Below are 16727 nucleotides of genomic sequence, written 5' to 3'. Positions count from 1 at the left end.
AAGGCTCGGAGAGCATTTACTTAGTGGTTAAAGGCACTCACGATGCCCCATGAGTGGGTGGCAGAGATGGAAAAGGACCAAGTGCTCTGGTGCCAGCTGAACCCGCGTCGCACTGCTGAAATGGGACAGACGAGTAGCTTACGGGCAACAGAACAGCTTCAGAATATTTCAAGGTAAAGGTGATGGTAACTTCTCCGATCACAGCCTGCCATTTTTTAACTCTGGCTTTCCCGTGCCACATGAACATCGGGGACATCAGTTCAGAATTTCTTAATTTGGCATAAAAGCTATTTTGGAGACCCCTCTACCTAAAAGAATAAAACTTTAACTCCTTGGCATGACATACAAGATCTCCATGAGGTTGCGCCTTGCCTTGTATGATATACTATGCAGGTAGCAATGCCTATTCCCTTCATAGGGTCACACACACACACACACACACCACACACACACACACACACACACACACACGGCGGCATCTGTAACATCATCCTGCACTGGTCTATTCATCCGTGTATGGGGCTCGAAAGAAACTTCTCTAAACTTCAAGCTCTTTGAAGGGTAGAGATGATGTCTCATTCACTCCTGTATTTCCCTACATAAAATGGTAATGTTTGTTGAATGAATAAACAAACAAATGCATCACTTAGCAAGTGACACAAAGAAGAATGAATTGCCCCGTTACAAGGAATTTGGAAAAGAAGAGACATTCTGCAATTTGGGCATTGGGGTAGCTACAGGGAAGAGAGATATCAGCTCAGGGTAAAAAACAATCATTTTAAAACTTCCCCAATGTTGACTTTTCTGATGCATTTTTCTTCCTGTCTAAAAATAAACCTTTCCTAATAATCACTCCTTACCCTGAATTTGATAAATTCTTAAATATCATGTTTAATGGTGCCTAAATTAATACAATCCTCTAAGTCTTTTTTTTCCCCCAACACAAACCAGTGATTTAAATCTAAGTATACAAAATTATTAAAGGGAATATACAACACAAAATGTGCGATATATTTTTTGCTACAAATAACCAGTAGCCACCTCTTCATTTTCCTGCTGCTCAAGTGGGAAAAACATAACCAAAGCAAGCAGATAACAAAATACTTGCTAATCTTCGAAAATGTTCTGATAAAAGTAACACATGATAGATAAAGATCACACATGTATAATTACCTAAAAAGATCAAGACTCAGTAATAACCTAATCTGGAAACATTCTGTAAAGGTTCCTCTAACCAGGGGACGGGCACCTGGCTTGCAGGAAAGGGCGCCAGCTGTGCTCCGGGGGCCACACGCGCTCCCGGAGTGGCCCTCTGGAACCTTGCGTGACAGGGTACTCTGGATAGAGTGCCGGCCGTGATGACACCAGCACCTTTATCCATCCGGCTGTTATATTTCTTATTTTAAATGAGTGACCTGACTCTCTAACTTGTGTCACAACCCGATCAACTCTGGGCTTGCACATCTGCTGGTGGTGACCCCATCCATCCACGTGAACTCTCTAAACAGTGTCACCCAGGGAGGCGGGCTGGTGACCACCAGCTGGTCCTCACCTGAGCCACCATCACCCTGCCTGCCACACGCCCCTGTAGAGCAGAGCCGCACAGTATCCATGTGCTCAACACGGGAAGGGGACTTCGGACTCCTGACCAACGTCACACTCCCTGGTGAGGGTCTTGTGCACACTTGAACAGAGCCTTCCAGATTCGTTCTCCCCAAATCTACCTTCCCAACTGCAGCCAGGAGGAGCTTCCGAAACGCAGATCTGTCACACGCGCTTTAAAGCCGTCACTGATGATTCCCCACTACCTAGGGGCGATTTTCTGAGAAAGGCCCACGTGGCCCAGACAAGGAAACCTGGACGGGTCCTGTGCAGTGTATTTTCCTGCTTGTCCCATCCCTCCTCCTAACACTGCACTGATTCATTCATTCTACAAACACAAGCACTTGGTTATTTTCCATCGCACAGCTGAAATCTCTTAAGATCACAGTTGCACATCAAATTTTGCTTTCTGAGTATAGGTCGCCGAGCTCCTGCTCTCGAGGCTCTGCGGCCTGAGCCTCACCGTCCGCGGCGTCATCCGACTCGGCAGCCACTGCCCACGCGTGGCCATGGAGAACGTCAGAGGGGGCGAGTGGGACTGAGCAAGTGAAATTTCATTTTCCTTAATTAATAAAATGTTAACAACTAAAGTGCTCTTAAGTATGTTTGGAACAGCCTGGGCATGTGAATCTCCTTTTCAACTGCAAATTTTATGAATTCTAAATGTACATCAAGTATTTCCGACGGAAATTTAGTATCTGAATTGCAATGTGCTAGAAATGTAAAATGCACACCTGATTTCGAGGACTTCGTATTTAAAAAAAGGATGGGAATGTCTCAATAGTTTTTTACATTGATTATAGGTTGATAATATTTTGAATATGCTGTGTTAAATAAATTATATTATTAATATGACCAGTCTTCTTTTTACTTCCTTAAATGTGGCGAATAGAAAATTTTAACTTACACACATGGCTTGGATTATATTTCTACTGGACAGTGCTGGTCTAACTCGGCCTTGCTGTCGAGATGACGCATATGAGACCCCTGGCACGGGGCCAGGCACAGTGAGCTCTCGGCGTACTTGCAAAGTATCGTAGTTGTCATAATCACTGGAATTTTCTGTGCTGTCTTCCAAGATATTTCTAAATTGGCTTACTGTGAGTACATTTTAAACAGTCAATACTTATATCTGATCTAGAAATCGAAAGGTTCTAATTAATTGCGTTTATTAGTCCCAAAGCCATTCTAGGATGTTACACTAATTCCATTTTCTTTCAAACAAAGAACCTGAGATTTTATTAATTTACTCATTCACAAATATGTAGCAAGTGCCTACTATACTCTAAGGATTCTGTCAGGAGCCGGGATACAATGTGAGCAAAAGCAAAGACAGCCTCTATGCTCATCAAAGACAGACACTCAGGGTCTAACACTAACATTCCTATTTTACTTATACAAACAACTAAAAGGCCCATTTCTCCTATCGAATGAATTATGTTATCACTGGATCAAAGAAAATAACACCATCCAGACTTTTTATTTTATTATATTAGATATGTGTTAGTCTAACTTATTCTAAGTATTACATAAATAAAATTTTCCATATTAATATATCAGGAGTTGCCAGAAAAGACATAGCTTCTGATTTTTAGAATCCAGCCAGTTTATTTTTAAAACTTCTACATAATTAAAATTTACTTAAATATTTATGGAAGAATATTTTATATATCTATATAAAATGTATTTATTTTCCCTCCATCCAAAATGATGCTTATTAGTTTTTCAACTGTCCATGAAGAATGAAGGATGTTTACTTAAATCACAGATGTTTGTTAATCTAAAAACTTTAAAGACAGGGTCTCGGGCCGTGTGTGGTGACTCACACTTGTAATCCCAGCACTCTGGGAGGCCGAGGTGGGAGGATCACCTGAGGCCAGGAGTTGAGGCTGCAGGGAGCTATGATCGTGCCACTGCACTCCAGCCTGCGATACCCTCTTAAAAAATAAATAACAGGGTCTCAATCCAGCCTGTCATGTGCTTAGTATGCCCTGTGAGCTAAGAAATGGCTTTTACGTTCTTGTTCTGTTTTGTTTATAGAGACAGGGTCTCACTGCTATGTTGCTCAGGCTGGTCAGTGATCCTCCTGTCTCGGTCTCCCAATGCTTTCATATTCTTAATGGTTGAAATAAAGCAAAAAATACTTCATGACATGTGAAAATTAAATAAAGTTTTACTGAAACATAGCCAGACTCATTTGTTTAATACTGTCCAGTTTGTACAAAGACCAGATGGCCTGCAAATCCTAAAATATTTACTATCTGCCCCTTCACAAAAAGTTTGCCGGCTCCTGGTGCAGAGAAGAGTGCCAAGGTATGCAACGCCCCTTCCTGGGAAATGGGCAGACGAGCCCCTTCAGCTGATTCCTACACTGCCTCAGGAACTGTCTTATTTGCTGGAGTGAGTTTTAGTTACAATTCATTATTTTTTACATCAGCTACTAAACCTGACTCTGAAGACAACTCTGCCCAACTTAGTATCTCTTGAGTATGTCAATATATTACCTATAAACTTCTGGAGCAAAGCTAGACAGCAAAATGTTGTGATTTTAGAAAACTAAAGATAAAAGTCTTCTAACAGTGTTAGAAGTGCCTAAGAATTCATCACTAAAGCAAATGAACAGAAATCATTTGCTTTGAATTAAAAAAAAAGACTGCTCCACAAGGCCTGTGCCAACTTCCCTTTGTTGACTTCAAAACAGTGAATACAGCACCCCAGCCATATACGTCTATCATGGGCGGTATTGAACTACAGGAAAAATGCTCATATATGTGATTCTTAAAATATCCTGAACGATTAAGGGAAACCGAAGGCTGCAAAACAAGGCTTACATCTGTTTTCTTCTTTTAGTTAGTTAGGATGATGAACCCTTATTCAAGACACAAAGATAAGCATTTATATAGTTTGTTTCATCAAGGAAGCCCAAGTATGCCTAGCCTAAAACAGCACCCCTGTGTACAAGAGAAGAACGAGTATTTGTGCTTGCTTCCCCATTTTATACATGCAAGAATCACAGCAACGGGAAAAGGATGACTATACGAGTATTTGAACCAGAGATGGCAGAACAGTGCTCTCCCCACTCAAGGCTCTCTCTCCCTACCACACATGAGGCTGGCTAGAAACAGGAGAAAAACACCCCTGCTGTTGATAAGGCAGCCCTAACCAAAAGCGACAGACACTAAAATAAAGACAGGCCGGAAATATCCTCTGATGGTGGATATCTGGCCATTAACTCTTTAATTCCCCAGATTAATCAAAGACGCCATTTATTAGCGTCCCTAACTCTGAAATACATAAATAGCTCCATCTGAACACAAACTTCTTGATACATGAAAAAAGCTATTATGCCAAATTAATTCAATCTAACTAATTAGAGAGCAGGAAGTTCTTCCAATTATTTTATGTGCTGTCTGAGAAACACACTTGAATATGAGTACAGATTTCATTAATTGCAGTTCATTATTTTCCAGATTAGTTACTAAACTCGCATCAGAAGGTCAAAGACAGCAATTTTGTCAGCCGCCGCCTCTTTCCGTGCAGTATTCTTTGCATTTCTGGAACTCAGACAGAAATTGATTACAAACAAAAACACATCTCCATAAATATGAGAAATGAAAAGTCTTTATGAATATGTTCAAACCAAAAGATTTCGAGAATTATAACCTTTGTTTTTAATCCTTCAGAATAAAGTAACTTCCATCTTACAAGATCCAAGAACCTTGTCAAATCCATCTGATATACAACACTGAAATATAATAAGAGGAAAACAATAGCATCTTCATCTGAGAACCTGCTGATTCCAAAGAATAAGTCAATAAACGTTTGTGTTGTCATTAGAGCTTCACCGCGGGTGCGAGTCTGTGTATCTTTGCATGAGGGAGAGAACTGAACATTCTCATCTGAAAATGTCAAGGACACTCTGATTAACAGCATTTTTTTGATGATAATCATTCCTTCATTACACAACTTGTGCCCTCTGCCACCTAACCTAACAACGAAAATATGAGCGACCGGCAGACACAGGACCTGCTCTGTTCCTCCGTCCTTACCTGGATTATTTTATATGCTCACCCACTTCCTGGTTTTAAAAAACAGAAGTGAAAAAAATGCCACTTTGTTTTTTTTGGGAGTACTTTGCTACCTAGACACCACTGTACTTACTCCTAGTTGTCACCATGGTCTTTGTCACTTTCATTTCTACCGTCCTGTGACATTCATCCCACTGCATTAGTGAAACATCCTTAATCGATTCTGATCTCCTCTGGCACTGACGTCCCCTGAATGCTTACACAGTCACTCTCTTAGTCACCGTTTGGTGAAGCCACAGATATCTCCTTTAATCTTCCCTTGTAAATCACTTCTGATGTTATTTTCTTAAACGATTCCAACTGGTCACCACCGTATTGCTAGTGGCAAATCCGGAACCAAGTGCAGCAGTCTGAGTGCTGCCGAATAAGCAAGGGGGCCCAGGCTGCGTGTGGGGGACGCATGCTCGGGTAGGACGGCGTGAGTTCCTTCGTTATGGCAACAGTTTCAGAGAAGGAAACAAAACTAAACTGGGATGGAAGCATTAAAAGGAAGTAGTTTTAATATCACTCATCGTGGGTGAGGAACGGAGAGAGCAACGGTTTTAATAATAAGGAAAGGAAAAAGCAGGAGTGGGAGAGAAATCAAAGAGCCAAACGTGGTCTGTCTGGCTTCCACGTGTGGTCTCTACAGACCCCCAAACCATCTGCGGGTTTTTGCTTTGGGTTTTTTTGTGCTGTTTTGTATCATAAACCTTAAGCAACATTTATCTATCGACTGTCTCAACGTCTTTATGCAATATTAATATCAATATTTGCCCCTTCCTATACTATACAATTGATCCGGATTCCTTTTAGGCATTTGCACTGATACACATTTTTCTGGATTCTCTCTTTGATGTTATTCTAAACATCTGAATGACTGATAGTGCTTACTGGACAATCATTTAATGATCACGGGCCACCAAAACTGATGCACTAACAAGCACAAGCGCGTCCCCACAGTGACCCCTTCCTGACTGCCGTAGTAGCAGCCCACCCTACTGACAGCCACGCAAGGATGCTGGGAAAGAACATTCCAGGCCAGCACCAAACTCTTGAGACTGAAATGAGCTTCGTGTGTTCATGGGACGACAATGGCAGCTCACGCGGCTTGATATGGTAAACAAAGAGGAGAGCTCAGGGAATAAAGATGAAAGGTCAGGGGACAAGTCCCCACAGGACACTGTAAGCCACAGTAAGAAATTTGGATTTCAGTCAAGTTTTCAAGTCACGGACTACTGTAAGGTTGTGAGAGACCCTCTGGTTACTTTGTATAAACAGCTGAAGCCATGGAACTGAGTGGGATTTCCCCGTGGAATAGGTTTAAAAAAGTACAAAGGGCTCAGGATGGAGATTCGAGGTGTGATGGGATCAGCGTCCCCAAGGAGGCAACTGAGGACTGACAGCTAAGGAGGGAAGGGGGCGACGGCACGGCCCGGGAGCCTGAGACGAGGTGGCTCCAGCCCCACACAAGGGCAGCAGCGGAGGACGGGGACGGCGTGGGCAGCACGCGGCTCCCCAGCGACCCCCAGAGAAGGGCAATGCCATCGTGGGGCAGTTTCCACAAACCCACTGGCACGTGCCGGCTCCGCTACTGGGCAGCTACCTACGGTAAGGCCAGTTTGAGATCTCTATTTCCATTTATTTATGAAATACGATAAATTTCATAAATTTGTCAGTTTCCCCAACACCTTTGCTCCTATGTGCTCAAAAAATAAGTAAGTTTGAATTAACGAATAAAAATTGTTTCTGAAATCTTCCATATATTTCAAGAGAACTCTTCTACACGGGACATTACAAATTCCAGTTACCTCCAATCACTACGTTTGTGTCTAACACATCCAGAGAACCAATCACTAAAAGCCAAAGCAGTGAGTATAAATCAGTGATCATGCGCAGGGTAGCTGACCTGCTACATCAAAAACTGAAAATATCTTTAAAAAGATAACTGTGGTTATGGCAGGTGGACGCAGAGACTTCTGATTCCAATTTCCTTCAACTCAGGTGAATCTCCCTTCACTGAACAGCAAGTGGAAAACAGTGGTTATCAAACTAAACTACTAATAATAATTAGAAATTTTATTTTTTAAAACAGCTACCTCGGTAAATCTGACAGGCAGTTCGTGAATCACACTCTGTGAAACAATGACGTCGCAGTTTCGAAGAGAATCTTTACACAAAACCAACCACCGGGGAAAATCAGTTGTCCCTACCCCATGATGTGGTTCCCCCAGTCACAGATCCATTTCAACAACTGTCAAGCACCCCTATGGCGCCTTGGTAAATACAGCTTAAACATCTGCAAAATCGCAATGTTTAATTTTTTTATCCACTGTGTGTCCATGTACGTACATGCATATGCTTACATAATGCTAGATTTAAAAAATGATGTACCTGCACAGTAACCTTATAAAACTAATTCCATCTCCCTTGAATTTCTAAGTCAAAACCTTAGAAAATTCTTTTAAATGGTTAAGTCTCAGACAACGACTCACCTGCATCTCTGCAACTTGAATGTTTAAAAGAACGTGGAGAAGCTGATGTCAAAAGACCTATTTCAACAACAGAACTTGCACTGTACATTTCTGAACGAGTATAAATAAATCCTCATTTATCATTGTCTGCTGCGTTAACACCTACATAAGGCTAGAAACTGCATTTCCCACGGGGTTCCCATCCGCCATCGCGTAAGAGCAGCTTCCTGATTGTTTGGACAAAAACCCTTAAACATTTTCTCTAACACTTATCCTAGGGCTGGAGAGAGAGTTTTAAGAAAAAAGGAAGTAAGACAAGTGATCACTTTTAAGTGAAAGAACAGGTTATCCACGGTAGAGGAAATAGAGGTTGAGAGGGAAGGACAGTCATGATATAAAATTGTTTGAAAAAAGGAATGAAATCAAGAATTAAAAATAGAATTACATTTTCTACTTGGCAATACACAAACAACACTAAGTGCACTTCATAAATTTTACTATTGTTGCTCTAAGTGATGTTACCATAAATCACATCAGAAGTGTCCTTGGCATTTTTTAAAAGCAGAAAGGCGAGAGTGCGTCAGGAAGCTTAAACAGCTCAGTCATCTCAAAGAGAGTGGGAGAGAAACGACCACCAGCTTTCCCCGGGTTACACCCAGTTCTAATCCTTTCCCCGACCCCACGCTACCTCTAGCTTGGGCGCAACGGAGGGTCAGTTTGCCAGCAATCCATTAGAAAGAGGGTCACGGTTGCTTTCCTGACGCTCTTTACCTGATGCGTCAGGGGAGACGGCCGTTTGCCCCTCTTGTCGTCCCGGACAGGAAAGAGAGACTTCAGCAGCTTTGGCATCTGTGGCACCAAGGACTTCACCGGATTCAAGTAGGAGGCTGCTAAGCTACTGTGTCCTGTCAACAACATTCGAAGGAAAAGGGATAAACAAAGACGTTTTCTTTCCTGTATATTTGCCCAACATCATTTGTAAGTAAATCTAACAACAGAAATCAAAAATGGTATCCTTAAGAAATGAGTATCAGAAAAACACAGTATTATTGTAGTTACTCTCAAACATGTTTCCCTTTCCGATTAAACAACTGTAATTGGGGTACTTGTGAAACATTCTAACACGCAGCGTCCCCGTGAGTATGGGAAGGGTAAGCCACCCCTGTCCTGTTCACTAGCTGGTACGAGTACTAACTTCTGCCCTAGACTAAAATGGGATTTGATTTTAAGTCACATGGCCAATGACACACAAACTAGCTACATGTCTACACTGCAAGCTCTTTGAAGTCAGGGACTATGTTTTATTGAACTCTAATTTTTCATAAATATTTACTGAAGGAAGATGATGAAACTGACCTTTTAGGGAAAGGGTGGTGTGCGTGTCATTTGTTACAACGGAGGGACGGAGGCTCTGAACTACTTACCTGCTTACCTGTTAATTACCAAAGGCTGGGATCAAAGGTGCAGGTAATACCTCTGATACCGGTTACTTCCCCCGACTAATTTACAGTAAATCTAATCCAAGTCATAAATGACAAAAGCTGTATCCACAGAACACTTTAAAAGGAACAAGTCTCCTTGAGGAATGTGTACGCAACAGACGGCACGACACCCCCAGACCTCCACTCCACGCCGACCCCAAAGGGACTCCAAACTCACTGGCCATGCAGCCGGTAAACGGACCAATGCAGCCGAAAGGTTTCTACATTTTATATCAAGTAGTATAATATTAAGGCTGAGTAGACTGAAAAGTTAGGGATATATATTGTAATCACAAGAGCAACCTCCAAAAAAAAAAAAAGCAAAGAGATGGCTATAGTACCAAGAGATACGCCACAACTAAGTTTAGAAAATTCAAATGATCTACAAGAAGGCAAAACACAGGGAAGAAACAAAAGAGAGGAGACAAACAAAAAATAAGTTTAAGATGAAAAAAGAGCCAAAACAACATAATCTCAACATTGAGGAGAAAGATTATGGACAATCTAGAGTTCTACATCAAGTGAAAGTAACGCTCTAGCGCGAGGATGATCCCAGTTAAGGAAGAATCCGGTCAATAATCAATCAAAGGCTGCACATGACACAAGACGAGGGACCAGTCATTACGTATCTCCAACCTCCCCTCCGCACACACGCACCGAGAATTAGCCTGAATCTGATCAAGGCTCTGGATCTAACCACCAGTTTACAGGAAAAACAAGAGACAGAGAATCATGTTGAAACAACCTCATGGGAATGCAACCAGCAAAAATAAGGATGTGCAGAGTCTACGCTGTGCCAGCTTACTGTACCAGTTCACTATGTAAGAGTCTGGTTTCTTCAGCAAATACAATGCATGATAGTGAAATATTTCTCAGCAATAACAAACAAATTACTGATGTAAGGAACCATATGGAAGGCTTAAGCCCATATGGTGAGCAAAAGAGCCAGACACAAAAAGAACATGTATTATACGGTTCCATAGTATCTGAAACTGCAGAAGTAGTCCGCAGCAATAGAAACCAGGACACCGGCTGCCTATGGGGAGTGAGGAATGACCAGAATCATGTAAATGCTTCACATCCTGCCTCGGTGTAAATTCCAGGGGTGTATATCATTTGTAAATACGTCTGACAAAACTTACTAAATATGACCCACAGTCAACAAAAAAGGAGTCAACAATAGACCATGATATAGTCCAGATATTAGATTTAGCAAAGACACTAAGGCAGTTTTTTGGTTATTGTTTTTGTTTTCTTGAGACAAGAGTCTTGCTCTGTCACCAGGGCTAGAGTATAGTGGCATCATCATAGCTTACAGCAACCTCAAACTCCTGGGCTCAAGCCATCCTTCTGCCTCAGCCTCCCGAGCAGCTGGGACTACAGGTGCACACCACCACACCCAGCTGATTTTTCTATATTTAGTAGAGATGGGGTCTCACTCTTGCTTAGGCTATAAGGGAGCTTTTATATACAAGTCCAAGGATGCAAAGAAGAATATGGTCTTAACGAATGCTCAGATAGGTAATATCAGCAGAGAGCTTAAAACTATAAAAACAGCAGCAAACAGGAATTCTAGAACTGGAAAAGAACAATAACTGAAATGAAAAATTCCCTGGATGTGCCTAAGAGAACACAGGAAATGGCAGAAGAATTATGAATAAGATTAAAAGGTTAAAACCAAAAAACTTAAATAAGAGAGCCTCTGCGGCCTGTAGGATAGTATTATGCAATCTCATCTGTGTGCAATTAGATTCTCAGGAGTAGAAAGAAAAGGGCAGGAGAAAAAGTTTTTAATGAATAATAGCTGAACATGTCTTAAATTTGTTGAAATACATAAACTTACAGATCTAAGAACATTGGTGAAACCCAAGCAAGATAATACTAAAAAAAAAAGGTATACCTATACAAATCACAGTACAACCACTAAGAACAAAGAGAAAGAGAAAATTCCAAAAGCAGGCAAATTAAACAAACACGCATTACATGGAGGGGAAAGTGACCAATTATGGCTGAATTCTCAGCAGAAAAGAAGGGCGGGGGAGACAGGGAACATCTTTGAAGTGCTAAAAGAAAAAGCCACCAACCTAGAATTCTCTACCTAGTCAAAATATCATTTAAAAAGAAAAGAAAAACAGTGAAATAAAGATAATCTCAAAAGAAGCAAGCATTTTTCTCTAGGAGAACTGCACTATGAAAAATACTAAAGGATATTCTGAGTGAAAGAGAAATGAAATCAGATGAAAATAAGATCTTCAGGAAAGATTAGATCGTGCCAGAAATAATATGAGGAAAAACATAAGATTATCCACTTTTTCTATCTTGTCTTAATGTCTTTAAAAGACAGTGGCTGTTTCCAAGCAAAAAGAATAACACTGGAAAGTGAGGTTTATAACATCTGTAAAAGTCAAAGATGCAACAATAGAAAGAGTTGTAGGAACAGGTCAAAGGTCAATGAATTATACTGCTGCATAGTTATTATACATGTGAGGTATGAAGTGATGTAATATTAACTCTAAGTAGATTGTGATAAGATGCATACTAGTGTCCCTGAATGAAGACTTTAAGGAGGAAATAAAATGAAATATTAAAAAATATTTTTGATTAACCCCAAAGAATACAAACAAGGAGTTATAGTCAAACAAAACCAGAAAGACCAAATAGAAAACCAGTAACAGCAACTGGGGAGAGGACAGCCTCTTCAATCAGTGGTGCGAGCCAAACTGGATATCCACATGCAGAAGAATGAAACTAGACCTGTATCTCCGGCCAGATAAAAACATCAAATCAAAATGGATTCAAGACTTACATCTAAGACCTGAAATTATGAAACTACTAAAAGAAAACATTGGGGAAACACTTTAGGACATTGGTCTGGGCAAGGACTTCTTCAGTAATAATCCCAAAGCAAGGCAACCAAAGAAAGCACAATTGGACAAATGGGATCACATCAAGCTAAAAAGCTTCTGCACAGCAAAGGAGACAGTCAACAAAGGGAAGAGACAACCCATAGAACGGGAGAAAATATGTGCCAACTACCCATGAGAGTAGATGCAAGGAGCGAAGCTGTCAACGGAAACGCAGAAATTGTCAGACTAGATTCAGGGTAAAAAAAAAAAATAACTGGACCCAACTATATGCTGTCTACAAGACAATCACTTTTAACTTAAAGACAAATATGTGCTAAAATTTAAAAGGCTGAGAAAAAGGTATACCGTGCAAACAATGAGTAAAAGAAAGTTGATGATGTTATATTAACAACAGACAAGACAGATTTCAAGATAAGAGCTTTTCCAGAAATAAAAAGGGACATTTCATAATAGAAAGGCTGCTCCATCAGGAAGACATAATATCCGAAATGTGTATGTAGCTAATTAGCAGAGTTTCTAAATGAATGAGCAAAAACTGATATAAAGGGAAATAGAGACAATTTTCACAGTCGTACTTGGATATCTAATGCCCTCTCTTCTCAGGAATTAATAGAATAGGCATCCCCAAAACCACTAAGGACACAGAAGATTTGAACAAGGCTATCAACCACATTGGCCTAATTTGATATATACAGAACACTATGTCCCCAAAACACAACAGTGCACACAGAATGTTCATCTAGATAGAACACAATCTGGGACATTAAAATCTCAAAAATTTTCAGAAGACTGAAATATTGACAAATCTGTTCTCTGATCATAATGAAATTAAGTAAGAAATAATGTTACCTAGAATATACTCCCAAATACACAAAAATGAATTAACATGCTATTCAACAAAGAAGAAATCACAGGGGAATTTAAAAATATTCTGAATAGAATAACAAAAGAACATACCAAAATATGTGAAATATATAAATTTTAAAAACCAAGGAAATAGAAAATAAACAATAAAGAAAATTAACAAAGTCAAAAGTTGGTTCTGTGAGATTAACATACCTCATAAACCTGTTGCAAAAATATTCAAGAAAAACAGAAAGAAAATAAAAATTATCAGTATCAGAATAAAAAGAAGGACTATCACAAGAGATCCTACAAATATTAAAAGGGTAATGTGACATTTATGAAAAGAAATTTAATAATCTAGATGAAACAGAAAATTCCTTGAAAGCTATAACTTAGAAAACCTGACGGATAAAAAGATAGAAAAATCTAAATAACTCTGTATTAAAGAAACCCAAGTCATAATTTAAAATCTTCCCACAAATAAGGTTCCAGGCCCAGAGAGTGTCACTAGGGAATTCTGTCAACCATCTAAGGAACAAGGGATACCAATCTTACATAAACTCTTCCAGAAAAAAAGATGAGGAAAAACATCTCCCAAGTCATTTTATGAAGCCAATGCAAACATGTAACTTAACAAAGACACGAATAAGAGAAAGTAAAAAATTACACATACAGATATTCATTATAGAGCACATACCCCAAAAACCCTTAATAAAATATTAGCCAAGAGAACCAAGTAATGCAAAGCATAACAGACCAAGATCAAGCGGTCTTTATCAGAGGAACGCAAGATAAATTCAACATTCCAAAATCAACGTAACTCAGCTTAAGACAAGGAAGGGAAAAATTCAGATGGACACTAACTAGAACAGAGGTTACCTGGCAGGAACTCCTCAGTGAAACTTTCTGACAGTGCTCACACTTCCTGACAACGATTGAGAAACGGAAAGAGAACTTACCCGGATCCGGAGAATGGTTATTCTGGGGACAAACAGGCAGGGTGGTAGGGACAGGAGCCACTCCTCTGGACACTGTCGTCTGCGATACGTCCTGCTGACTTTCCCACCGGCCCTAGGGAGGACAAAGTGGGTAATCTTGTTTCAAATTAATCGATTAACAAAAAAATTTAGAGATAATTCGGGAAAAAACTGTTATCTATCACTAAAGCTTTAGTCCCTTTCCAGGACATGGTAAGTTTGATTAGAAGCACGTTTCTTCTTATACTTGTCATCTTAATGTTGTATTAATATTAATTTTCCTAATAACACCCCACAGTTGGATCGCAGCCCACTGTACAACCCCCCCAGCGAGTTCTATGCTAACATTGTTTCCACGACGTATGACACGTGGCCTCCCCACAAAACGTGGCTGTGTGAGGACTTGCCTTTCCCTTAGTCCTCCCTTAAATCCTGCCCCTGAGGCTGTAGCTGCTCTGCCCCCGCAAGATGCCCTTCCTCACTCCGCTCCCACCCGAAACCCGGGAACGCTCTACCGTCGGAAGGCGCCTCCCTTCTCTTCTGGAGTGTTTCCATCCGTTCACACATAGTTCATAAAAGTAAAAATTCTCAGTATATTACCAAGCCTCTCACTTTTAATAGCTATTGAAGATACATTCCAGTTAAATCCAAGTCAAATAACCACACCACAAGTTCTCACTTACGCAAGTCTCTGAATTAACAAATTTTATTGTATTCTCAGCCTATTTTGTAAATTCCCATTAAAGAGATTTCATCAGTTGGTGGATTAAAAGACCATTCCTGAAACCCACAGTAAGCCGTAAAAATGGTGATGCCTTTAAAGCACTTTTAACACCAGCCCTATCTAAGGAAGAAATAAACCCCAACCAAATGTTACTTGTACAAAATTCGGTAAGAAATGAGCTACGAATCATTTAAATGCTTTAAGTTCCCTCTGATCCTCTAATAATCACTACCTTCTTTTTCACTAGAGTTTAACAACGGTCTGTAATACGAGTTTAAGCCAGCGCTTCACAGATGAGTGACCCTGATGATTAACTCAAGTTTTCTTTACTAATTGCCTGAAAAGCAGGATGGGAACAGCACGTTCTCAGCTGCTCCTGACGATGGATCGAGGTGGAAAGGCTTCTTGGGTTTCACACACGTATTGGAAACCTATCTGCTCTGAGCAGCAACCTAAGTACTGGTCACAAAAGTCAACAGCCCTGAGTGATCTGGATCCCGTACACTCAGAGAATGCCTCTTTTTCCTGGGAACTCTCAGCCCTCGGTAACATTTTTAAAAATGGTATGATGTCCGGCATTCGTCAGCAAGCAAGGAACACACCACGGACACAAGCACACATCAGGGCAACTACGAACTCTGAACCGCTTCACCGGGGAGCACGGGCGTTGCTAAGAATCACACGCTGACTTACGAACTTTAATGTTTTGCTAATGTTTTTTTGCATTTCAACTTAATCATCTGTCTGGGAAGCTGCGGCTCTGTGTACTCTGGGATATCACAATCGGGTGACTGGCCTGGTCAGTGACAGGTCAAATAATCTTTGGAGTTTCTCGGAGGAAGAAAAGCCCCATGCTTTGTTTACAGTGTCAAGCTTATACAAGGCTGTTCTGAAGACAACTTGCTTAATTTGAGAATAAATTGATTTTCATATTTTAGATTTCCTTCCTTGTTTGGCAGCTGACATAGTCGCAGTCTGTCCCTTAGGAAAACCTAAGTAGCTGATTTGGAGTCAGCACCTGGGCTGTTTGACGTCGAATGGGCCAGTGACAAATCATGTAGGTGTCACCTCTTCCCCGAGGCACACTCCGCGCTCTGCCAGCTTCTCGGGTGATTTTTCCCAGCTGGCACTCCTACACACAACGTTACTATCAAACTGGAACGGAAGCGATAACTCTTACTGTCTCACGCACTCAAATACTCCGAGGGAGAACATCTGAGAGGACGTGCACAGTATTAGACTCCGCCCTGGCCGTTTCGCTGGCCCTGACGGATTATGAAAAACGGAGACACAGCTCACCTCTGTCCTCTACCTCAACAGCCATCTTAACCTTGGGAACCTCACGTGCTCCCTGTTCCCGGGTCCCACCACCCAGAGACGGAGGTCTCATTTAGAGGGACCACAAATTTGGCTGATAAACTGGGTGCAACACTCTCCCCTCCTCCAGCTGACACCCTCGATCTCCGGGGAAGGCTCCACGGAAACCACTCCGTCTTCGCCCCTGCTCCGCACGGCCACTCCCGGGCCAGGGATGGAACCTGTGGTTCGGGGTCCAGCTACACAGACTGTCCCCCAGAGACAAGGCAATGATTACCTTTCCAATAAATTCCATATACTTGGCTGCTCTAGACTTCTCCTCCCTTTACTGAAATGTTGGGGGAGACAGAAAATATATATTATATATATAAT

General features: G+C 41.0%; 1 protein-coding gene across 1 annotated transcript in view; it reads right to left on the bottom strand.

Annotated features, from left to right (window-relative positions):
• Nucleotides 1-16727, bottom strand: part of KIF13B (kinesin family member 13B) — a 143456-nt gene that overhangs the window by 11674 nt on the left and 115055 nt on the right. Inside the window, exons 35-36 of the mRNA XM_069484785.1 lie at nt 14297-14408; nt 8915-9048 (exon numbers count right to left, since the gene is read on the bottom strand). Of these exons, the coding sequence (XP_069340886.1) occupies nt 8915-9048; nt 14297-14408 (246 nt within the window). The remainder of the gene's footprint in view (nt 1-8914; nt 9049-14296; nt 14409-16727) is intronic.

Source organism: Eulemur rufifrons, chromosome 12 (genome assembly GCF_041146395.1).
Source record: "Eulemur rufifrons isolate Redbay chromosome 12, OSU_ERuf_1, whole genome shotgun sequence".
NCBI classification, from domain to species: Eukaryota; Metazoa; Chordata; class Mammalia; order Primates; family Lemuridae; genus Eulemur; species Eulemur rufifrons.
Note: the sequence above shows the minus strand (reverse complement) of the source record. Positions and strands in the feature narration are given on the sequence as shown.